Source organism: Oncorhynchus keta, chromosome 27 (genome assembly GCF_023373465.1).
Source record: "Oncorhynchus keta strain PuntledgeMale-10-30-2019 chromosome 27, Oket_V2, whole genome shotgun sequence".
Taxonomy (NCBI): Eukaryota; Metazoa; Chordata; class Actinopteri; order Salmoniformes; family Salmonidae; genus Oncorhynchus; species Oncorhynchus keta.
In genome coordinates, this window is record NC_068447.1 from 2,050,362 (window position 1) to 2,076,464 (window position 26,103).

Consider the following 26,103-nt stretch of genomic DNA (forward strand, 5'->3'; position numbering starts at 1 on the left):
GGTTACAGCAGGGCGTCCCCTGAACGGTAACGTTAGGTGAGGAGGTTACAGCAGGGCGTCCCTGAACGGTAACGTTAGGTGAGACGGTTACAGCAGGGCGTCCCTGAACGGTAACGTTAGGTGAGGTGAGGAGGTTACAGCAGGGCGTCCCCTGAACGGTAACGGAGAGGTAGGTTAGGTGAGAACGGTTACAGCAGGGGTTACCTGAACGGGTAACCCCTGAGAGGTAACGTTAGGTGAGACGGTTACAGCAGGGCGTCCCCTGAACGGTAACGTTAGGTGAGGAGGTTACAGCAGGGCGTCCCTGAACGGTAACGTTAGGTGAGGAGGTTACAGCAGGGCGTCCCCCTGAACGGGTAACGTTAGGTGAGGAGGTTACAGCAGGGTGTCCCGGAACGGTAACGTTAGGTGAGGAGGTTACAGCAGGGTGTCCCCTGAACGGTAACGTTAGGTGAGGAGGTTACAGCAGGGCGTCCCCTGAACGTTAGGTGAGGAGGTTACAGCAGGGCGTCCCCTGAACGGTAACGTTAGGTGAGGAGGTTACAGCAGGGCGTCCCTGAACGGTAACGTTAGGTGAGGAGGTTACAGCAGGGTGTCCCCTGAACGGTAACGTTAGGTGAGGAGGTTACAGCAGGGCGTCCCCTGAACGGTAACGTTAGGTGAGAGGTTACAGCAGGGCGTCCCCTGAACGGTAACGTTAGGTGAGGAGGTTACAGCAGGGCGTCCCCTGAACGGTAACGTTAGGTGAGGAGGTTACAGCAGGGCGTCCCCTGAACGGTAACGTTAGGTGAGGAGGTTACAGCAGGGCGTCCCTGAACGGTAACGTTAGGTGAGAGGTTACAGCAGGGCGTCCCTGAACGGTAACGTGAGGAGGTGAGGAGGTTACAGCAGGGTGTCCCTGAACGGTAACGTTAGGTGAGGAGGTTACAGCAGGGCGTCCCCTGAACGGTAACGTTAGGTGAGGAGGTTACAGCAGGGCGTCCCCTGAACGGTAACGTTAGGTGAGGAGGTTGAACGGTACGTTAGGTGAGGAGGTTACAGGGCGTCCCCTGAACGGTAACGTTAGGTGAGAGGTTACAGCAGGGCGTCCCTGAACGGTAACGTTAGGTGAGGAGGTTACAGCAGGGCGTCCCCTGAACGGTAACGTTAGGTGAGGAGGTTACAGCAGGGCGTCCCCTGAACGGTAACGTTAGGTGAGACGGTTACAGCAGGGCGTCCCCTGAACGGTAACGTTAGGTGAGGAGGTTACAGCAGGGCGTCCCTGAACGGTAACGTTAGGTGAGGAGGTTACAGCAGGGCGTCCCTGAACGGTAACGTTAGGTGAGGAGGTTACAGCAGGGTGTCCCCTGAACGGTAACGTTAGGTGAGGAGGTTACAGCAGGGCGTCCCCTGAACGGTAACGTTAGGTGAGGAGGTTACAGCAGGGTGTCCCTGAACGGTAACGGTGAGAGGTTACAGCAGGGTGTCCCTGAACGGTAGGAGGTTACAGCAGGGTCCCCTGAACGGTAACGTTAGGTGAGGAGGTTACAGCAGGGCGTCCCCTGAACGGTAACGTGGTGAGGAGGTTACAGCAGGGCGTCCCCTGAACGGTAACGTTAGGTGAGGAGGTTACAGCAGGGCGTCCCCTGAACGGTAACGTTAGGTGAGGAGGTTACAGCAGGGCGTCCCCTGAACGGTAACGTTAGAGACGGTTACAGCAGGGCGTCCCCTGAACGGTAACGAGGTGAGGAGGTTACAGCAGGGCGTCCCCTGAAGGTAACGTTAGGTGAGGAGGTTACAGCAGGGCGTCCCTGAACGGTAACGTTAGGTGAGGAGGTTACAGCAGGGTGTCCCCTGAACGGTAACGTTAGGTGAGGAGGTTACAGCAGGGCGTCCCTGAACGGGTGAGGAGGTTAGGTGAGGAGGTGAGGAGGTTACAGCAGGGCGTCCCTGAACGGTAACGTTAGGTGAGGAGGTTACAGCAGGGCGTCCCTGAACGGTAACGTTAGGTGAGGAGGTTACAGCAGGGCGTCCCCTGAACGGTAACGTTAGGTGAGACGGTTACAGCAGGGCGTCCCCTGAACGGTAACGTTAGGTGAGGAGGTTACAGCAGGGCGTCCCCTGAACGGTAACGTTAGGTGAGGAGGTTACAGCAGGGCGTCCCTGAACGGTAACGTTAGGTGAGGAGGTTACAGCAGGGCGTCCCTGAACGGTAACGTTAGGTGAGGAGGTTACAGCAGGGCGTCCCTGAACGGTAACGTTAGGTGAGGAGGTTACAGCAGGGCGTCCCCTGAACGGTAACGTTAGGTGAGGAGGTTACAGCAGGGCGTCCCCTGAACGGTAACGTTAGGTGAGGAGGTTACAGCAGGGCGTCCCTGAACGGTAACGTTAGGTGAGGTAACGTTAGGTGAGGAGGTTACAGCAGGGCGTCCCCTGAACGGTAACGTTAGGTGAGAGGTTACAGCAGGGCGTCCCCTGAACGGTAACGTTAGGTGAGGAGGTTACAGCAGGGCGTCCCCTGAACGGTAACGTTAGGTGAGGAGGTTACAGCAGGGCGTCCCTGAACGGTAACGTTAGGTGAGGAGGTTACAGCAGGGCGTCCCCTGAACGGTAACGTTAGGTGAGGAGGTTACAGCAGGGCGTCCCTGAACGGTAACGTTAGGTGAGGAGGTTACAGCAGGGCGTCCCCTGAACGGTAACGTTAGGTGAGGAGGTTACAGCAGGGCGTCCCTGAACGGTAACGTTAGGTGAGGAGGTTACAGCAGGGCGTCCCCTGAACGGTAACGTTAGGTGAGGAGGTTACAGCAGGGCGTCCCTGAACTAACGAGGAGGTTACAGGGGCAGCAGGGCGTAACGTTAGGTGAGAGGTTACAGCAGGGCGTCCCCTGAACGGTAACGTTAGGTGAGACGGTTACAGCAGGGCGTCCCGAACGGTAACGTTAGGTGAGGAGGTTACAGCAGGGCGTCCCTGAACGGTAACGTTAGGTGAGACGGTTACAGCAGGGCGTCCCCGAACGGTAGGTTAGGTGAGACGGTTACAGCAGGGCGTCCCCTGAACGGAACGGAGAGGTACGTTAGGTGAGAGGTTACAGCAGGGCGTCCCTGAACGGTAACGTTAGGTGAGGAGGTTACAGCAGGGCGTCCCCTGAACGGTAACGTTAGGTGAGACGGTTACAGCAGGGCGTCCCCAGAACGGTAACGTTAGGTGAGACGGTTACAGCAGGGCGTCCCTGAACGGTAACGTTAGGTGAGGTTACAGCAGGGCGTCCCTGAACGGTAACGTTAGGTGAGGAGGTTACAGCAGGGCGTCCCTGAACGGTAACGTTAGGTGAGGAGGTTACAGCAGGGCGTCCCTGAACGGTAACGTTAGGTGAGGAGGTTACAGCAGGGCGTCCCTGAACTGGTAACCTTAGGAGACTGTTACAGCAGGGCGTCCCCCGGTAACGTTAGGTGAGGAGGTTACAGCAGGTAACGTGTTTGGACGAACGGTAACGTTAGGTGAGACGGTTACAGCAGGGCGTCCCTGAACGGTAACGGGCAGACGGAGGTGGCGTCCCCAAGGATAAGACGTGGGTGAGACGGCAGCAGGGCGTCCCTGAACAGTTAGGTGAGACGGTTACAGCAGGGCGTCCCTGAACAGTAACGTTAGGTGAGGAGGTTACAGCAGGGCGTCCCCTGAACAACTAACGTTAGGTGAGAGGTTACAGCAGGGCGTCCCCTGAACGGTAACGTTAGGTGAGGAGGTTACAGCAGGGCGTCCCTGAACGGGTAACGTTAGGTGAGGAGGTTACAGCAGGGCGTCCCCTGAACGGGTAACGTTAGGTGAGGAGGTTACAGCAGGGCGTCCCCTGAACGGGTAACGTTAGGTGAGGAGGTTACAGCAGGGCGTCCCCTGAACGGTAACGTTAGGTGAGGAGGTTACAGCAGGGCGTCCCTGAACGGTAACGTTAGGTGAGGAGGTTACACAGGGCCCCTGAACGGGGGATAACGTTAGGTGAGACGGTTACAGCAGGGCGTCCCTGAACAAGTGTCACTGACGTTAGGGAGTGAGGAGGTTACAGCAGGGCGTCCCCTGAACTGTAACGTTAGGTGAGCTTCTGAGGTTACAGCAGGGCGTCCCTGAACGGTAACGTTAGGTGAGGAGGTTACAGCAGGTGTCCCCTGAACGGTAACGTTAGGTGAGGAGGTTACAGCAGGGCGTCCCCTGAACGGTAACGTTAGGTGAGGAGGTTACAGCAGGGCGTCCCCTGAACGGTAACGTTAGGTGAGGAGGTTACAGCAGGGCGTCCCCTGAACGGTAACGTTAGGTGAGACGGTTACAGCAGGGCGATCCCTCAACACTGGTAACGTTAGGTGAGACGGTTACAGTCCCCTTCGTAACGTTAGGTGAGACGGTTACAGCAGGGCGTCCCCACAACGGTAACGTTAGGTGAGACGGTTACAACAGCGCTTCCCTGAACGGTAACGGAGAGGTATGTGATATGTGATACATACACCCCCCCCCAGTCTTCCTAGTACTCTCTTACATTTTAATTTTATCATGGAGTGGAGCTGGTAACCTCTGGCCCTGGCTTCCCATGCTGTGCAGATCTCATCCCTGCTTGTCTGTTAGGATGCAGCAGCCGTGGTAACCTCTGTCCCTGGCTTCCCATGCTGTGCAGATCTCATCCCTGCTTGTCTGTTAGGATGCAGCAGGCGTGGTAACCTCTGTCCCTGGCTTCCCGTGCTGTGCAGATCTCATCCCTGCTTGTCTGTTATGCAGCAGGCGTGGTAACCTCTGTCCCTGGCTTCCCGTGCTGTGCAGATCTCATCCCTGCTTGTCTGTTAGGATGCAGCAGGCGTGGTACCCTCTGTCCCTGGCTTCCCATGCTGTGCAGATCTCATCCCTGCTTGTCTGTTAGGATGCAGCAGCCGTGGTAACCTCTGTCCCTGGCTTCCCATGCTGTGCAGATCTCATCCCTGCTTGTCTGTTAGGATGCAGCAGGCGTGGTAACGTGTTTGGACGAGGCTCGCCACGGGTTTGAGAACGGAGACTCTGTGATCTTCACTGAGGTGCAGGGCATGACGGAGCTCAACGGCTGCCAGCCAATAGAGATCAAGACCCTGGGTGAGTCCTGTCCTATAGCAATACTTAGTATCAGCTTAATCAACTGTGTTATTTTTAGATTTTTTTTTCACGTTATTTTGTACATAATGTTGCTGCTACCGTCTCTTATGACCGAAAAGAGCTTCTGGATGTCAGAACAGCTGTTACTCACCTCGAACTGGACAAAGATTTTTTTTCTTTATTGAGTCCGACGAAAAGGATATACTGCTTCCCCGAGACCAGGCTGAAATCCATGACATCCATTCACAAGGCCTCAGGGCCAATTGGATCACAAGGCCGCGTACTCAGGGCACGGAACAACTGGCAAGTGTCACTGATATTTTCAACCTCTCCCTGACGGAGTCTGTAATACCAACATGTTTCAAACAGACGACCATAGTCCCTGTGCCCAAGAACACGAAGGTAACCTGCCTAGATGACTACCGACCCGTAATGCTCACATCTGTAGCCATGAAGTGCTTTGAAAGGCTGGTCATGGCTCACATCAACACCATCCTCCCGGAAACCCTAGACCCACTCCAATTCACATACCGCCCCAACAGATCCACAGATGATGCAATCTCGCTCTCCATGCTGCCCTTTCCCACCTGGACAAAAGGAACACCTACGTGAGAATGCGAGACACCTCCCTCTGGATCCTGAACTTCCTGACTTGCCGCCCCCCAGGTGGTGAGGGTAGGTAACAGCACATCTGCCACGCTGATCCTCAACACGGGGGCCCCTCAGGGGTGCGTGCTCAGTCCCCTTCTGTACTCCCTGTTCACCGGCGACTGCGTGGCCAAGCACGACTCCCAACACAGCCATTAAGTTTGCTGACGACACAACAGTGGTAGGCCAGATCACCGACAACGATGAGACAGCCTATAGGGAGGAGGTCAGTGACCTGGCAGTGTGGTGCCAGGACAACAACCTCTCCCTCAACGTGAGCAAGACAAAGGAGCTGATCGTGGACAACAGGAAGAGGGAGGTCCGAACACGCCCCCATTCTCATCGTTATCTGATGATGTATTATGATGCTGTAGGCATTCATTGGTTGGTGTTGAAGAAATGTACTTTTTATGTTGAACAATAACTTTTAGGCAAAACAGTCCAATTTACCAATGATTTGGCTGGACTGCTCGAGCAGTCCTAGCACCAGGCTGCGAATCACAGTACTACTGGCACCAGGCTGCGAATCACAGTACTACTGGCACCAGGCTGTGAATCACAGTACTACTGGCACCAGGCTGCGAATCACAGTACTACTGGGACCAGGCTGCGAATCACAGTACTACTGGGACCAGGCTGCGAATCACAGTACTACTGGGACCAGGCTGTGAATCACAGTACTACTGGGACCAGGCTGCGAATCACAGTACTACTGGGACCAGGCTGCGAATCACAGTACTACTGGGACCAGGCTGCGAATCACAGTACTACTGGGACCAGGCTGCGAATCACAGTACTACTGGGACCAGGCTGCGAATCACAGTACTACTGGGACCAGGCTGTGAATCACAGTACTACTCGGACCAGGCTGCGAATCACAGTACTACTGGGACCAGGCTGCGAATCACAGTACTGGGACCAGGCTGTGAATCACAGTACTACTCGGACCAGGCTGCGAATCACAGTACTGGGACCAGGCTGTGAATCACAGTACTACTGGGACCAGGCTGCGAATCACAGTACTGGGACCAGGCTGCGAATCACAGTACTACTGGGACCAGGCTGTGAATCACAGTACTACTGGGACCAGGCTGTGAATCACAGTACTACTGGGACCAGGCTGTGAATCACAGTACTACTGGGACCAGGCTGTGAATCACAGTACTACTGGGACCAGGCTGTGAATCACAGTACTACTGGGACCAGGCTGCGAATCACAGTACTACTGGGACCAGGCTGCGAATCACAGTACTACTGGGACCAGGCTGCGAATCACAGTACTACTGGGACCAGGCTGTGAATCACAGTACTACTGGGACCAGGCTGCGAATCACAGTACTACTGGGACCAGGCTGTGAATCACAGTACTACTGGGACCAGGCTGTGAATCACAGTACTACTGGGACCAGGCTGCGAATCACAGTACTACTGGGACCAGGCTGCGAATCACAGTACTACTGGGACCAGGCTGCGAATCACAGTACTACTGGGACCAGGCTGTGAATCACAGTACTACTGGGACCAGGCTGCGAATCACAGTACTACTGGGACCAGGCTGCGAATCACAGTACTACTGGGACCAGGCTGCGAATCACAGTACTACTGGGACCAGGCTGCGAATCACAGTACTACTGGGACCAGGCTGCGAATCACAGTACTACTGGGACCAGGCTGCGAATCACAGTACTACTGGGACCAGGCTGCGAATCACAGTACTACTGGGACCAGGCTGCGAATCACAGTACTACTGGGACCAGGCTGTGAATCACAGTACTACTGGGACCAGGCTGTGAATCACAGTACTACTGGGACCAGGCTGTGAATCACAGTACTACTGGGACCAGGCTGTGAATCACAGTACTACTGGGACCAGGCTGTGAATCACAGTACTACTGGGACCAGGCTGTGAATCACAGTACTACTAGCACCAGGCTGCGAATCACAGTACTGGGACCAGGCTGCGAATCACAGTACTACTGGGACCAGGCTGTGAATCACAGTACTACTAGCACCAGGCTGCGAATCACAGTACTGGGACCAGGCTGTGAATCACAGTACTACTAGGACCAGGCTGCGAATCACAGTACTGGGACCAGGCTGCGAATCACAGTACTACTGGGACCAGGCTGCGAATCACAGTACTACTGGGACCAGGCTGCGAATCACAGTACTACTGGGACCAGGCTGTGAATCACAGTACTACTGGGACCAGGCTGTGAATCACAGTACTACTGGGACCAGGCTGTGAATCACAGTACTACTGGGACCAGGCTGTGAATCACAGTACTACTGGGACCAGGCTGCGAATCACAGTACTACTGGGACCAGGCTGCGAATCACAGTACTACTGGGACCAGGCTGTGAATCACAGTACTACTGGGACCAGGCTGCGAATCACAGTACTACTGGGACCAGGCTGTGAATCACAGTACTACTGGGACCAGGCTGTGAATCACAGTACTACTGGGACCAGGCTGTGAATCACAGTACTACTGGGACCAGGCTGCGAATCACAGTACTACTGGGACCAGGCTGTGAATCACAGTACTACTGGGACCAGGCTGTGAATCACAGTACTACTGGGACCAGGCTGCGAATCACAGTACTACTGGGACCAGGCTGCGAATCACAGTACTACTGGGACCAGGCTGCGAATCACAGTACTACTGGGACCAGGCTGCGAATCACAGTACTACTGGGACCAGGCTGCGAATCACAGTACTACTGGGACCAGGCTGTGAATCACAGTACTACTGGGACCAGGCTGTGAATCACAGTACTACTGGGACCAGGCTGCGAATCACAGTACTACTGGGACCAGGCTGTGTAATCACAGTACTACTGGGACCAGGCTGCGAATCACAGTACTACTGGGACCAGGCTGCGAATCACAGTACTACTGGGACCAGGCTGTGAATCACAGTACTACTGGGACCAGGCTGTGTATCACAGTACTACTGGGACCAGGCTGTGAATCACAGTACTACTGGGACCAGGCTGCGAATCACAGTACTACTGGGACCAGGCTGCGAATCACAGTACTACTGGGACCAGGCTGCGAATCACAGTACTACTGGGACCAGGCTGTGAATCACAGTACTACTGGGACCAGGCTGCGAATCACAGTACTACTGGGACCAGGCTGTGAATCACAGTACTACTGGGACCAGGCTGCGAATCACAGTACTACTGGGACCAGGCTGTGAATCACAGTACTACTGGGACCAGGCTGTGAATCACAGTACTACTGGGACCAGGCTGTGAATCACAGTACTACTGGGACCAGGCTGTGAATCACAGTACTACTGGGACCAGGCTGTGAATCACAGTACTACTGGGACCAGGCTGTGAATCACAGTACTACTGGGACCAGGCTGTGAATCACAGTACTACTGGGACCAGGCTGTGAATCACAGTACTACTGGGACCAGGCTGTGAATCACAGTACTACTGGGACCAGGCTGTGAATCACAGTACTACTGGGACCAGGCTGTGAATCACAGTACTACTGGGACCAGGCTGTGAATCACAGTACTACTGGGACCAGGCTGTGAATCACAGTACTACTGGGACCAGGCTGCTCAACAGTCCTAGCACCAGGCTGTTAATCACAGTACTACTGGGACCAGGCTGCGAATCACAGTACTACTGGGACCAGGCTGCGAATCACAGTACTACTGGGACCAGGCTGCGAATCACAGTACTACTGGGACCAGGCTGCGAATCACAGTACTACTGGGACCAGGCTGTGAATCACAGTACTACTGGGACCAGGCTGTGAATCACAGTACTACTGGGACCAGGCTGTGAATCACAGTACTACTGGGACCAGGCTGCGAATCACAGTACTACTGGGACCAGGCTGTGAATCACAGTACTACTGGGACCAGGCTGTGAATCACAGTACTACTGGGACCAGGCTGTGAATCACAGTACTACTGGGACCAGGCTGTGAATCACAGTACTACTGGGACCAGGCTGCGAATCACAGTACTACTGGGACCAGGCTGCGAATCACAGTACTACTGGGACCAGGCTGTGAATCACAGTACTACTGGGACCAGGCTGTGAATCACAGTACTACTGGGACCAGGCTGTGAATCACAGTACTACTGGGACCAGGCTGCGAATCACAGTACTACTGGGACCAGGCTGTGAATCACAGTACTACTGGGACCAGGCTGTGTATCACAGTACTACTGGGACCAGGCTGTGTATTTCCTATTCTGGAAGAAGTCTTCTGAAGTAAGTACAGTTCTCTCTCTCCGTCCCCTCTCTCTCCGTCCCCCCTCTCTCTCCAGGCCGTCCCCTCTCCGTCCGTCCCCTCTCTCTCTCTCCGTCCGTCCCCTCTCTCTCTCCGTCCGTCCCCCTCTCTCTCCGTCTGTCCCCCTCTCTCTCTCCGTCTGTCCCCCTCTCTCTCCGTCCGTCCCCCCTCTCTCTCCGTCCGTCCCCTCTCTCTCTCTCCGTCCTCCCCCTTCTCTCTCTCCGTCCCCCCCTCTCTCTCTCCGTCCGTCCCCTCTCTCTCTCCGTCCGTCCCCTCTCTCCTCCCGTCCGTCCCCCTCTCTCTCCGTCCGTCCCCTCTCTCTCTCCGTCCGTCCCCCTCTCTCCGTCCGTCCCCCTCTCTCTCTCGTCCGTCCCCCTCTCTCTCCGTCCGTCCCCCCTCTCTCCGTCCGTCCCCCTCTCTCTCTCCGTCCGTCCCCCCTCTCTCTCCGTCCGTCCCCCTCTCTCTCTCCTTCCGTGTCCGTCCCCTCTCTCTCTCCTTCCGTGTCCCTCTCTCTCTCTCTCCTCCGTGTCCCCCCCTCTCTCTCTCTCTCCTCCTTCCGTGTCCCTCTCTCTCTCTCTCTCCTTCCGTGTCCTCTCTCTCTCTCCTTCCGTGTCCCTCTCTCTCTCTCTCTCCTTCCGTGTCCCTCTCTCTCTCTCTCTCTCCTTCCGTGTCCCTCTCTCTCTCTCTCTCTCCTTCCGTCCCCCTCTCTCTCTCTCCTTCCGTCCCCCCTCTCTCCGTCCCCCTCTCTCTCTCCGTCCCCCCTCTCTCTCCTTCCGTCCCCCTCTCTCTCCGTCCATCCCCCTCTCTCTCTCTCCGTCCAGGCCCCTACACCTTCAGTATCGGTGACACCACAGGGTTCTCCGACTACGTCAGGGGAGGCATCGTCTCTCAGGTCAAGATGCCCCAGAAGGTGGCCTTCGTAAGTACCAGACATTGTCATGGTGTCAAGTTCATGTAGAGGAATGTGTTGGTTCTCGTTAACCCGTTCTGTTACTGTGATGTGGCAGACAGTTTACTGTCATGAGACCAATGTTTAATGTAGTGGGTACAAGTTCATGTAGAGGAATGTGTTGGTTCTCGTTAACCCGTTCTGTTACTGTGATGTGGCAGACAGTTTACTGTCATGAGACCAATGTTTAATGTAGTGGGTACAAGCCTGGTAAAATGGGCAGGTTGCGTAACAGATCAATGGGGGGAAATGTAGTTTGTGACTAACCACGACATGTAGATTTCACCAGTAACATAATCTCCAACAGTGCATAGTTCACTATTACTTGCTGGAAGAAAGGTGAGCGTTTGCTAAATGACTTAAATGTAATGTAAAATGTTAATTCGCGTCTCGCCTTCTCTCTCTCTCTCTGTAGAAATCCTTCACCACCTCCATGGCAGAGCCAGAGTTTGTGGTGACAGACTTTGCCAAATTTGAGCGACCAGGACAGCTTCACCTGGGCTTCCAGGCTCTACACAGCTACCAGAGGAAACACAGCAGGCTGCCCAAGCCCTGGTGCCAGGTACACACACACACCTGTATACACACACACACAACACACACACACACCTGTATACACACACACGCACACCTGTACCTGGGCTTCCAGGCTCTACACAGCTACCAGAGGAAACACAACAGGCTGCCCAAGCCCTGGTGCCAGGTACACACACACACCTGTATACACACACACACACACCTGTATACACACACACACACACCTGTATACACACACACACACACACACACACCTGTATACACACACACCTGTATACACACACACACACACACACCTGTATACACACACACACACACACACCTGTATACACACACACACACACCTGTATACACACACACCTGTATACACACACACCTGTATACACACACACACACCTGTAACTGGGCTTCCAGGCTCTACACAGCTACCAGAGGAAACACAACAGGCTGCCCAAGCCCTGGTGCCAGGTACACACACACACACACACACACACACACACACACACACACATAATGATAATCCCATCAATCAAATCTTGTGAACAAGAATGAATGTGTTCTACTTATTTTCGGCTTCCCTGGGGTGCTTCCCCAGCTGCCATTCCAAAAGCACCGGGAAGTTGAAAATAAGCTTCCATTCTTGGCTTCCATGCTGTTCTTCTGTACTGGTTTATGGACGACAACAAGTCTGTACTGGTTTATGGACGACAACAAGTCTGTACTGGTTTATGGAAGATGACAAGTCTGTACTGGTTTATGGAAGACGACGACTAGTCTGTACTGGTTTATGGAAGACGACAAGTCTGTACTGGTTTATGGAAGACGACTAGTCTGTACTGGTTTATGGAAGACGACTAGTCTGTACTGGTTTATGGAAGACTACTAGTCTGTACTGGTTTATGGAAGACGACTAGTCTGTACTGGTTTATGGACGACAACAAGTCTGTACTGGTTTATGGAAGACAACAAGTCTGTACTGGTTTATGGAAGACGACTAGTCTGTACTGGTTTATGGAAGACGACTAGTTTGTACTGGTTTATGGAAGACTACAAGTCTGTACTGGTTTATGGAAGACGACTAGTCTGTACTGGTTTATGGAAGACGACTAGTCTGTACTGGTTTATGGAAGACAACAAGTCTGTACTGGTTTATGGAAGACGACAACAAGTCTGTACTGGTTTATGGAAGACGACTAGTCTGTACTGGTTTATGGAAGACGACTAGTCTGTACTGGTTTATGGAAGACTACTAGTCTGTACTGGTTTATGGAAGACGACTAGTCTGTACTGGTTTATGGAAGACGACTAGTCTGTACTGGTTTATGGAAGACGACTAGTCTGTACTGGTTTATGGAAGACGACTAGTCTGTACTGGTTTATGGAAGACGACTAGTCTGTACTGGTTTATGGAAGACGACTAGTCTGTACTGGTTTATGGAAGACGACTAGTCTGTACTGGTTTATGGAAGACGACTAGTCTGTACTGGTTTATGGAAGACGACTAGTCTGTACTGGTTTATGGAAGACGACTAGTCTGTACTGGTTTATGGAAGACGACTAGTCTGTACTGGTTTATGGAAGACTACTAGTCTGTACTGGTTTATGGAAGACGACTAGTCTGTACTGGTTTATGGAAGACGACTAGTCTGTACTGGTTTATGGAAGACGACAAGTCTGTACCGGTTTATGGAAGACGACAAGTCTGTACTGGTTTATGGAAGACGACTAGTCTGTACTGGTTTATGGAAGACGACAAGTCTGTACTGGTTTATGGAAGACGACTAGTCTGTACTGGTTTATGGAAGACGACAAGTCTGTACTGGTTTATGGAAGACGACAAGTCTGTACTGGTTTATGGAAGACGACTAGTCTGTACTGGTTTATGGAAGACGACAAGTCTGTACTGGTTTATGGAAGACGACTAGTCTGTACTGTTTATGGAAGACGACAAGTCTGTACTGGTTTATGGAAGACGACTAGTCTGTCTGGTTTATGGAACTAGTCTGTGCTGGAGACTGACAAGTCTGTACTGGTTTATGGAAGACGACTAGTCTGTACTGGTTTATGGAAGACGACTAGTCTGTACTGTTTATGGAAGACGACAAGTCTGTACTGGTTTATGGAAGACGACTAGTCTGTACTGGTTTATGGAAGACGACTAGTCTGTACTGGTTTATGGAAGACGACTAGTCTGTACTGGTTTATGGAAGACGACTAGTCTGTACTGGTTTATGGAAGACGACTAGTCTGTACTGGTTTATGGAAGACGACTAGTCTGTACTGGTTTATGGAAGACTACTAGTCTGTACTGGTTTATGGAAGACGACTAGTCTGTACTGGTTTATGGAAGACGACAAGTCTGTACTGGTTTATGGAAGACGACAAGTCTGTACTGGTTTATGGAAGACGACAAGTCTGTACTGGTTTATGGAAGACGACTAGTCTGTACTGGTTTATGGAAGACGACAAGTCTGTACTGGTTTATGGAAGACGACTAGTCTGTACTGGTTTATGGAAGACGACTAGTCTGTACTGGTTTATGGAAGACGACTAGTCTGTACTGGTTTATGGAAGACGACTAGTCTGTACTGGTTTATGGAAGACGACTAGTCTGTACTGGTTTATGGAAGACGACTAGTCTGTACTGGTTTATGGAAGACGACTAGTCTGTACTGGTTTATGGAAGACGACTAGTCTGTACTGGTTTATGGAAGACGACTAGTCTGTACTGGTTTATGGAAGACGACTAGTCTTAATTTTAAGGAAGTACGATACTATAAGGCACCACATTACTACAATAACAAACAGCTCAATCAAGTATGATGGTCTTGTAAGTATAAAAGCAAAGGTCATGTTAATCATTTTAAAAAGATGGAAAATGTTGCGGAATGGGATTACTGTGGTGTGTGAAGAATCCTCATACTTTCACATTATTCTGGAAGCACCTCTAACGGTATGAATCAGGCTGTTTGAGAAGGTTTGAATCCTAAGCTACTGCCTACACATTGTTTGAAGTACAATAGACCAACATAGCTACTGTAGTAGGTCAAAGCTGTGTGCTGGAAACCCTTGGTGGAGCATGGGCGGAGTAGGCATTGTGGTTCTCGTGAATTTCCAGTTTTTTTGTGTGCTTTTACCTCGTGTCGGAGGAAACACTGTTCTGCTTGCAGGCACCCGGCCCGCCACAAGGAGTCACTAAAGCGCAGTGGGACAAGGCCAAACCCCTCCCAACCCGAAGGCAGGTTTATGCCCATAAAATGGGTCCGTTTGTTCTGACATGTCTATCTGAGAGAGAGAGAAATAAGATCAGGAAATGTTATTTTATTTATTTTTTAAACATGTATTTAACCCCTTATTTTGGCACTAATGTCTCCATAGGTACTTGGATTCATTTTTTTCCCCAACCGGTACCAGGGGGCTTTAGATGAGTCTTGTGAGCCATGTGGGTTTAGTAAAACAACCAACGTACGTGTTCATGAATCTCACCTTTCCACAGAGTGGGCATAATGCTGTGTAGCCCAAACTGTTAGACAGAAGTTGGCAAATCGCCTATACCAATTTACAAGTCCCAAGATGCTTATGGGGGTAGAGCAAAATGGAGTACACCGTCATGTCAATGAGTCATCTCTTCAGATTATTTTGTAAGTGGACAGATTTCCAGGATGTCTCATGTTCTGACAAACACAGCTCGGTCACCTTTCACCTTTCTGTCGCCACGACGACGGCGGATGCGGCGCATTGACATGCAACCAGTACAAGCTCTGTCAGTACTCTGTCAGTACTCTGTCAGTACTCTGTCAGTACTCTGTCAGTACTCTGTCAGTACTCCAATGCAAAAAACCAACACATATTTCTAGTTTAAACTGACATATTTTTTCATTATGCTAATTCGGTTTCTCTGGGGTGCGGACATTGACCTCTGGGTTAAGTCCACTTGAATCAGTGTAGATGGTGAGAAGACAGGTTAAAGAAGGATTTTTAAGCCTCGAAAAAAATTAGTGGCTTGCAAAAGTATTCACCCCCTTGGCATTTGTCTTGTTTTGTTGCCCTACAACCTGGTATTAAAATAGATTTTGGGGGGGGTTGCCTACCCCTTTGAAGATGCCAAATATTTTTTATTGTGAAACAAACAAAAAAATAAGACAAAACAGAACTTGAGCGTGCATAACTATTCACCCCCCCAAAGTCAATACTTTGTCGAGCAAATTACAGCTGCAAGTCTCTTAGGGCATGTCTCTTTAAGATTGGCATATCTAGCCACTGTGATTTTTGCCCAGTCTTCAAGGCAAAACTGCTCCAGCTCCTTCAAGTTGGATGGGTTCCGCTGGTGTACAGCAATCTTTAAGTCATACCACAGATTCTCAATTGGATTGAGGTCTGGGCTTTGACTAGACCATTCCAAGACATTTAAATGTTTCCCCTTAAACCACTTGAGTGTTGCTTTATCAGTATGCTTAAGACCATTGTCCTGCTGGAAGGTGAACCTCCGTCCCGGTCTCAAATCTCTGGAAGACTGGAACCGTTTTCCCTCAAGAATTTATTTAGCGCCATCCTTCAATTCTGACCAGTTTCCCTGCAGATGAAAAACATGCTGCCACCACCATGCTTCACTGTGGGGATGGTGACCTCGGGGTGATGAGAGATGTCGGGTTTGCGCCAGACATAGTGTTTTCCTTGATGACCAAAAAAATCAATTTTTGTCTCAACTGACCAGAGTGCCTTCTCCCACATGCCTTTTGGCAAACACCAAACGTGTTTCTTTTATTATTTTTTTCTTTAAGCAGTGGCTTTTATCTGGCCACTCTTCCGTGAAGCCCAGCTCTGTGGAGTGTACCGCTTAAAGTGGTCCCATGGACAGATACTCCAATCTCAGCTGTAGAGCTCTGCGGCTCCTTCCTGGGTTATCTTTGGTCTCTTTGTTGCCTCTCTGTTTAATGCCCTCCTTGCCTGGTGGGCGGTTCTCTCTTGGCAGGTTTGTTGTGGTGCCATATTCTTTCAAATTCTTCTTCCAAATGACATCCAGCCATCTTGACACAACTGTTGGAAGCATTGTAGTCAACATGGCCAGCATCCCTGTGGAATGCTTTCCACACCTTGTAGTCATGCCTATCAATGTAATGCTTTGTGGTGTGTTCCAGGCTGATGGAGAGGAGTTGGTGTCCCTGGCTAAAGAGGTTAACTCCAGCCAGACGGGGTCAGCAAAAGTGGAGGAGCTGGATGACAAGCTCATTAAGAAACTGGCCTTCGTCTCCGCTGGCGACCTGGCACCAATAAACGCTTTCATTGGTGGACTGGCCGCACAGGAAGTAATGAAGGTAAGGAGCGGCTCACCTTCCTGTCTACTCAAAACTGTCTTTCTGCTCAATATGGTTATACTGTGTGTGTGTGTGTGTGTGTGTGTGTGTGTGTGTGTGTGTGTGTGTGTGTGTCCTAGGCGTGTACAGGGAAGTTCATGCCCATGATGCAGTGGCTGTATTTTGATGCTCTGGAGTGTCTGTCTGAGGAAGAGGGAGGAGCCATGCTCACTGAGGAGGACTGTGCCCCTGTGAGTACATTTCACACACTCCGACGTCTCCCATACTCACACACACCGCCCACCAATATGCACACACCTCACAGGCCAAACACATACAGGCACTACAGGTCTGACACAAAACACATCATGCCACTATTTCAAGTAGAACTTTACAGCCTCCCCTGTTCTCCTTTACAGCCTCTCCTGTTCTCCTTTACAGCCTCCCCTGTTCTCCTTTACAGCCTCTCCTGTTCTCCTTTACAGCCTCTCCTGTTCTCCTTTACAGCCTCTCCTGTTCTCCTTTACAGCCTCGCCTGTTCTCCTTTACAGCCTCGCCTTCTACCTGTTCTCCTTTACAGCCTCTCCTGTTCTCCTTTACAGCCTCTCCTGTTCTCCTTTACAGCCTCTCCTGTTCTCCTTTACAGCCTCTCCTGTTCTCCTTTACAGCCTCTCCTGTTCTCCTTTACAGCCTCTCCTGTTCTCCTTTACAGCCTCGCCTGTTCTCCTTTACAGCCTCTCCTGTTCTCCTTTACAGCCTCTCCTGTTCTCCTTTACAGCCTCTCCTGTTCTCCTTTACAGCCTCTCCTGTTCTCCTTTACAGCCTCTCCTTCTACCTGTGGGAAAACTATTAAATGACATCTCTCCCTCTCCCCAGAGGAACAGTCGTTATGACGGCCAGATCGCTGTGTTTGGCTCCCAGCTGCAGGAGGTGCTGGCTAAACAACGTTACTTCCTGGTTGGGGCTGGCGCTATTGGCTGTGAGCTGCTCAAGAACTTTGCCATGATTGGATTGGCTGGCGGAGAGGGTGAGGTCATCGTGACAGACATGGACACCATTGAGAAATCCAACCTCAACAGACAGTTCCTCTTCAGGTGAGAGGGAGGGAGGGGGGTAAACTTAACCCTTGGTGGGTTTAAATGATGCAACACAAGCATCTCTTCAGCCTTGACCCTGTGATTACACTGGTTTAGACATCGGGTGTCTGAATGGCTCTTTCCAACACATTACTGTAGATCAGTGCACAGTCTGTTCAGATACTCTACATGGAATAGAGAACCACTTGGGGCGGAGACCTTGGGGCGGACTGTAGATCAGTGCACAGTCTGTTCAGACACTCTACATGGAATAGAGAACCACTTGGGGCGGAGACCTTGGGGCGGACTGTAGATCAGTGCACAGTCTGTTCAGATACTCTACATGGAATAGAGAACCACTTGGGGCGGAGACCTTGGGGCGGACTGTAGATCAGTGCACAGTCTGTTCAGATACTCTACATGGAATAGAGAACCACTTGGGGCGGAGACCTTGGGGCGGACTGTAGATCAGTGCACAGTCTGTTCAGATACTCTACATGGAATAGAGAACCACTTGGGGCGGAGACCTTGGGGCGGACTGTAGATCAGTGCACAGTCTGTTCAGAAACTCTACATGGAATAGAGAACCACTTGGGGCGGAGACCTTGGGGCGGACTGTAGATCAGTGCACAGTCTGTTCAGACGCTCTACATGGAATAGAGAACCACTTGGGGCGGAGACCTTGGGGCGGACTGTAGATCAGTGCACAGTCTGTTCAGAAACTCTACATGGAATAGAGAACCACTTGGGGCGGAGACCTTGGGGCGGACTGTAGATCAGTGCACAGTCTGTTCAGAAACTCTACATGGAATAGAGAACCACTTGGGGCGGAGACCTTGGGGCGGACTGTAGATCAGTGCACAGTCTGTTCAGATACTCTACATGGAATAGAGAACCACTTGGGGCGGAGACCTTGGGGCGGACTGTAGATCAGTGCACAGTCTGTTCAGAAACTCTACATGGAATAGAGAACCACTTGGGGCGGAGACCTTGGGGCGGACTGTAGATCAGTGCACAGTCTGTTCAGACGCTCTACATGGAATAGAGAACCACTTGGGGCGGAGACCTTGGGGGCGGAGACCTTGGGGGCGGAGACCTTGGGGGCGGAGACCTTGGGGACGGAGACCTTTGTGTTTTAATTGAGCTGTTATTGCTTCTTGTTTGCTTGTGTTTCATTGTTCTTCTGTAAAGGGTTACGGGTTTCAAAGGATCTTTTATGAAATAAAGCACTGTTTTGTTTTGTATTCAGGCCGTGGGACGTGACGAAGATGAAGAGCGAGACGGCGGCGGCGGCGGTGAAGCAGATGAACCCGTCCATCCGGATCACGGGACACCAGAACCGCGTCGGGCCCGAGACGGAGCGCGTCTACGATGACGACTTCTTCGAGAGCCTCCACGGAGTCGCCAACGCTCTGGACAACGTTGACGCGCGTAAGACGCACTTTTAACATTACTGCACCGTGTGTGCTGTCGTTATCGACCGTTATCTATCGGTTTCAACGGCTACAGGCGGTATCGTCTCCACAGTTATCAACAGGCGGTATAGTCTCCACAGTTATCAACAGGCGGTATAGTCTCCACAGTTATCAACAGGCGGTATAGTCTCCACAGTTATCAACAGGCGGTATAGTCTCCACAGTTATCAACAGGCGGTATAGTCTCCACAGTTATCAACAGGCGGTATAGTCTCCACAGTTATCAACAGGCGGTATAGTCTCCACAGTTATCGACAGGCGGTATAGTCTCCACAGTTATCAACAGGCGGTATAGTCTCCACAGTTATCAACAGGCGGTCAGGTCTCCACAGTTATCAACAGGCGGTATAGTCTCCACAGTTATCAACAGGCGGTATAGTCTCCACAGTTATCAACAGGCGGTATAGTCTCCACAGTTATCAACAGGCGGTATAGTCTCCACAGTTATCAACAGGCGGTATAGTCTCCACAGTTATCAACAGGCGGTATAGTCTCCACAGTTATCAACAGGCGGTATAGTCTCCACAGTTATCAACAGGCGGTATAGTCTCCACAGTTATCAACAAGCGGTATAGTCTCCACAGTTATCAACAGGCGGTATAGTCTCCACAGTTATCAACAGGCGGTATAGTCTCCACAGTTATCAACAGGCGGTATAGTCTCCACAGTTATCAACGGCTACAGGTGTATAGTCTCCACAGTTATCAACAGGCTGTATAGTCTCCACAGTTATCAACAGCTACAGGCGGTATCGTCTCCACAGTTATCAACAGGCGGTATAGTCTCCACAGTTATCAACAGGCGGTATAGTCTCCACAGTTATCAACAGGCGGTATAGTCTCCACAGTTATCAACAGGCGGTATAGTCTCCACAGTTATCAACAGGCGGTATAGTCTCCACAGTTATCAACAGGCGGTATAGTCTCCACAGTTATCAACAGGCGGTATAGTCTCCACAGTTATCAACAGGCGGTATAGTCTCCACAGTTATCAACAGGCGGTATAGTCTCCACAGTTATCAACAGGCGGTATAGTCTCCACAGTTATCAACAGGCGGTATAGTCTCCACAGTTATCAACAGGCGGTATAGTCTCCACAGTTATCAACAGGCGGTATAGTCTCCACAGTTATCAACAGGCGGTATAGTCTCCACAGTTATCAACAGGCGGTATAGTCTCCACAGTTATCAACAGGCGGTATAGTCTCCACAGTTATCAACAGGCGGTATAGTCTCCACAGTTATCAACAGGCGGTATAGTCTCCACAGTTATCAACAGGCGGTATAGTCTCCACAGTTATCAACAGGCGGTATAGTCTCCACAGTTATCAACAGGCGGTATAGTCTCCACAGTTATCAACAGGCGGTATAGTCTCCACAGTTATCAACAGGCGGTATAGTCTCCACAGTTATCAACAGGCGGTATAGTCTCCACAGTTATCAACAGGCGGTATAGTCTCCACAGTTATCAACATGCGGTATAGTCTCCACAGTTATCAACAGGCGGTATAGTCTCCACAGTTATTAACAGCTACAGGCGGTATCGTCTCCACAGTTATCAACAGGCGGGATAGTCTCCACAGTTATCAACAGGCGGTATAGTCTCCACAGTTATCAACAGGTGGTATAGTCTCCACAGTTATCAACAGCTACAGGTGGTATAGTCTCCACAGTTATCAACAGGCGGTATAGTCTCCACAGTTATCGACAGGCGGTATAGTCTCCACAGTTATCAACAGGTGGTATAGTCTCCACAGTTATCAACAGCTACAGGTGGTATAGTCTCCACAGTTATCGACAGGCGGTATAGTCTCCACAGTTATCAACAGGCGGTATAGTCTCCACAGTTATCAACAGCTACAGGCGGTATAGTCTCCACAGTTATCGACAGGCGGTATAGTCTCCACAGTTATCGACAGGCGGTATCGTCTCCACAGTTATCGACAGGCGGTATAGTCTCCACAGTTATCAACAGGCGGTATAGTCTCCACAGTTATCAACAGGCGGTATAGTCTCCACAGTTATCAACAGGCGGTATAGTCTCCACAGTTATCAACAGGCGGTATAGTCTCCACAGTTATCAACAGGCGGTATAGTCTCCACAGTTATCAACAGCTACAGGTGGTATAGTCTCCACAGTTATCAACAGGCGGTATAGTCTCCACAGTTATCGACAGGCGGTATAGTCTCCACAGTTATCAATGGCTACAGGCGGTATAGTCTCCACAGTTATCAACGGGCGGTATAGTCTCCACAGTTATCAACAGGTGGTATAGTCTCCACAGTTATCAACGGCTACAGGTGTATAGTCTCCACAGTTATCAACAGGCTGTATAGTCTCCACAGTTATCAACAGGCGGTATCGTCTCCACAGTTATCAACGGCTACAGGCGGTATAGTCTCCACAGTTATCAACGGGCGGTATAGTCTCCACAGTTATCAACAGGCTGTATAGTCTCCACAGTTATCAACAGGCTGTATAGTCTCCACAGTTATCAACAGGCTGTATAGTCTCCACAGTTATCAACAGGCTGTATAGTCTCCACAGTTATCAACAGGCTGTATAGTCTCCACAGTTATCAACAGGCTGTATCGTCTCCACAGTTATCAACAGGCTGTATCGTCTCCACAGTTATCAACAGGCTGTATAGTCTCCACAGTTATCAACGGGCTGTATAGTCTCCACAGTTATCAACGGGCGGTATAGTCTCCACAGTTATCAACGGGCGGTATAGTCTCCACAGTTATCAACAGGCGGTATAGTCTCCACAGTTATCAACAGGCGGTATAGTCTCCACAGTTATCAACAGGCGGTATAGTCTCCACAGTTATCAACAGGCGGTATAGTCTCCACAGTTATCAACAGGCGGTATAGTCTCCACAGTTATCAACAGGCGGTATAGTCTCCACAGTTATCAACAGGCGGTATAGTCTCCACAGTTATCAACAGGCGGTATAGTCTCCACAGTTATCAACGGCTACAGGTGTATAGTCTCCACAGTTATCAACAGGCGGTATCGTCTCCACAGTTATCAACGGCTACAGGCGGTATAGTCTCCACAGTTATCAACGGGCGGTATAGTCTCCACAGTTATCAACGGGCTGTATAGTCTCCACAGTTATCAACGGGCTGTATCGTCTCCACAGTTATCAACGGGCTGTATCGTCTCCACAGTTATCAACGGGCTGTATAGTCTCCACAGTTATCAACGGGCTGTATAGTCTCCACAGTTATCAACGGGCGGTATAGTCTCCACAGTTATCAACGGGCGGTATAGTCTCCACAGTTATCAACGGGCGGTATAGTCTCCACAGTTATCAACGGGCGGTATAGTCTCCACAGTTATCAACGGGCGGTATAGTCTCCACAGTTATCAACGGGCGGTATAGTCTCCACGCTTATCAACGGGCGGTATAGTCTCCACAGTTATCAACGGGCGGTATAGTCTCCACAGTTATCAACGGGCGGTATAGTCTCCACAGTTATCAACGGGCGGTATAGTCTCCACAGTTATCAACGGGCGGTATAGTCTCCACAGTTATCAACGGGCGGTATAGTCTCCACAGTTATCAACGGGCGGTATAGTCTCCACAGTTATCAACAGGCGGTATAGTCTCCACAGTTATCAACAGGCGGTATAGTCTCCACAGTTATCAACAGGCGGTATAGTCTCCACAGTTATCAACAGGCGGTATAGTCTCCACAGTTATCAACGGCTACAGGTGTATAGTCTCCACAGTTATCAACAGGCGGTATAGTCTCCACAGTTATCAACGGGCGGTATAGTCTCCACAGTTATCAACGGGCGGTATAGTCTCCACAGTTATCAACGGGCGGTATAGTCTCCACAGTTATCAACGGGCGGTATAGTCTCCACACTTATCAACGGGCGGTATAGTCTCCACAGTTATCAACGGGCGGTATAGTCTCCACAGTTATCAACGGGCGGTATAGTCTCCACAGTTATCAACAGGCGGTATCGTCTCCACAGTTATCAACAGGCGGTATAGTCTCCACAGTTATCAACAGCTACAGGCGGTATCGTCTCCACAGTTATCAACAGGCGGTATAGTCTCCACAGTTATCAACGGCTACAGGTGTATAGTCTCCACAGTTATCAACAGGCGGTATAGTCTCCACAGTTATCAACAGGCGGTATAGTCTCCACAGTTATCAACAGGCGGTATCGTCTCCACAGTTATCAACGGCTACAGGCGGTATAGTCTCCACAGTTATCAACGGGCGGTATAGTCTCCACAGTTATCAACGGGCGGTATAGTCTCCACACTTATCAACGGGCGGTATCGTCTCCACAGTTATCAACAGGCGGTATCGTCTCCACAGTTATCAACAGGCGGTATAGTCTCCACAGTTATCAACAGGCGGTATAGTCTCCACAGTTATCAACAGGCGGTATAGTCTCCACAGTTATCAACGGCTACAGGTGTATAGTCTCCACAGTTATCAACAGGCTGTATAGTCTCCACAGTTATCAACAGGCGGTATCGTCTCCACAGTTATCAACGGCTACAGGCGGTATAGTCTCCACAGTTATCAACGGGCGGTATAGTCTCCACAGTTATCAACAGGCTGTATAGTCTCCACAGTTATCAACAGGCTGTATAGTCTCCACAGTTATCAACGGGCTGTATCGTCTCCACAGTTATCAACAGGCTGTATCGTCTCCACAGTTATCAACGGGCTGTATAGTCTCCACAGTTATCAACGGGCTGTATAGTCTCCACAGTTATCAACGGACGGTATAGTCTCCACACTTATCAACGGGCGGTATAGTCTCCACAGTTATCAACGGGCGGTATAGTCTCCACAGTTATCAACGGGCGGTATAGTCTCCACAGTTATCAACGGGCGGTATAGTCTCCACAGTTATCAACGGGCGGTATAGTCTCCACAGTTATCAACGGGCGGTATAGTCTCCACGCTTATCAACGGGCGGTATAGTCTCCACAGTTATCAACGGGCGGTATAGTCTCCACAGTTATCAACGGGCGGTATAGTCTCCACAGTTATCAACAGGCGGTATAGTCTCCACAGTTATCAACAGGCGGTATAGTCTCCACAGTTATCAACAGGCGGTATAGTCTCCACAGTTATCAACAGGCGGTATAGTCTCCACAGTTATCAACAGGCGGTATAGTCTCCACAGTTATCAACAGGCGGTATAGTCTCCACAGTTATCAACAGGCGGTATAGTCTCCACAGTTATCAACAGGCGGTATAGTCTCCACAGTTATCAACAGGCGGTATAGTCTCCACAGTTATCAACGGCTACAGGTGTATAGTCTCCACAGTTATCAACAGGCGGTATAGTCTCCACAGTTATCAACAGGCGGTATCGTCTCCACAGTTATCAACGGGCGGTATAGTCTCCACAGTTATCAACAGGCGGTATAGTCTCCACAGTTATCAACAGGGCGGTATAGTCTCCACAGTTATCAACAGGCGGTATCGTCTCCACAGTTATCAACAGGCGGTATAGTCTCCACAGTTATCAACAGGCGGTATAGTCTCCACAGTTATCAACAGGCGGTATAGTCTCCACAGTTATCAACGGCTACAGGTGTATAGTCTCCACAGTTATCAACAGGCGGTATAGTCTCCACAGTTATCAACAGGCGGTATAGTCTCCACAGTTATCAACAGGCGGTATCGTCTCCACAGTTATCAACGGCTACAGGCGGTATAGTCTCCACAGTTATCAACGGGCGGTATAGTCTCCACAGTTATCAACGGGCGGTATAGTCTCCACAGTTATCAACAGGCGGTATAGTCTCCACAGTTATCAACAGGCGGTATAGTCTCCACAGTTATCAACAGGCGGTATCGTCTCCACAGTTATCAACAGGCGGTATAGTCTCCACAGTTATCAACAGGCGGTATCGTCTCCACAGTTATCAACAGGCGGTATAGTCTCCACAGTTATCAACAGGCGGTATAGTCTCCACAGTTATCAACGGCTACAGGTGTATAGTCTCCACAGTTATCAACAGGCGGTATAGTCTCCACAGTTATCAACAGGCGGTATAGTCTCTACAGTTATCAACAGGCGGTATAGTCTCCACAGTTATCAACAGGCGGTATAGTCTCCACAGTTATCAACAGGCGGTATAGTCTCCACAGTTATCAACAGGCGGTATAGTCTCCACAGTTATCAACAGGCGGTATAGTCTCCACAGTTATCAACAGGCGGTATAGTCTCCACAGTTATCAACAGGCGGTATAGTCTCCACAGTTATCAACAGGCGGTATAGTCTCCACAGTTATCAACAGGCGGTATAGTCTCCACAGTTATCAACAGGCGGTATAGTCTCCACAGTTATCAACAGGCGGTATAGTCTCCACAGTTATCAACAGGCGGTATAGTCTCCACAGTTATCAACAGGCGGTATAGTCTCCACAGTTATCAACAGGCGGTATAGTCTCCACAGTTATCAACAGGCGGTATAGTCTCCACAGTTATCAACAGGCGGTATAGTCTCCACAGTTATCAACAGGCGGTATAGTCTCCACAGTTATCAACAGGCGGTATAGTCTCCACAGTTATCAACAGGCGGTATAGTCTCCACAGTTATCAACAGGCGGTATAGTCTCCACAGTTATCAACAGGCGGTATAGTCTCCACAGTTATCAACAGGCGGTATAGTCTCCACAGTTATCAACAGGCGGTATAGTCTCCACAGTTATCAACAGGCGGTATAGTCTCCACAGTTATCAACAGGCGGTATAGTCTCCACAGTTATCAACAGGCGGTATA

General features: G+C 50.5%; 1 protein-coding gene and 1 long non-coding RNA gene across 2 annotated transcripts in view; one reads left to right on the plus strand and one right to left on the minus strand.

Annotated features, from left to right (window-relative positions):
- Positions 1–26,103, plus strand: part of LOC127912336 (ubiquitin-like modifier-activating enzyme 1) — a 99,293-nt gene that overhangs the window by 42,140 nt on the left and 31,050 nt on the right. Inside the window, 7 exon segments of the mRNA XM_052481254.1 lie at positions 4,954–5,086; positions 10,820–10,917; positions 11,363–11,509; positions 16,623–16,799; positions 16,919–17,029; positions 17,655–17,872; positions 19,104–19,285. Coding sequence (XP_052337214.1) covers positions 4,954–5,086; positions 10,820–10,917; positions 11,363–11,509; positions 16,623–16,799; positions 16,919–17,029; positions 17,655–17,872; positions 19,104–19,285 — 1,066 coding nt within the window.
- Positions 17,942–19,046, minus strand: LOC127912338 (uncharacterized). The gene is made up of 3 exons (XR_008081919.1): positions 18,690–19,046; positions 18,151–18,381; positions 17,942–18,073 (listed from the first exon to the last, which is right to left on the minus strand). It is a non-coding gene; the product is annotated as an uncharacterized LOC127912338 (long non-coding RNA).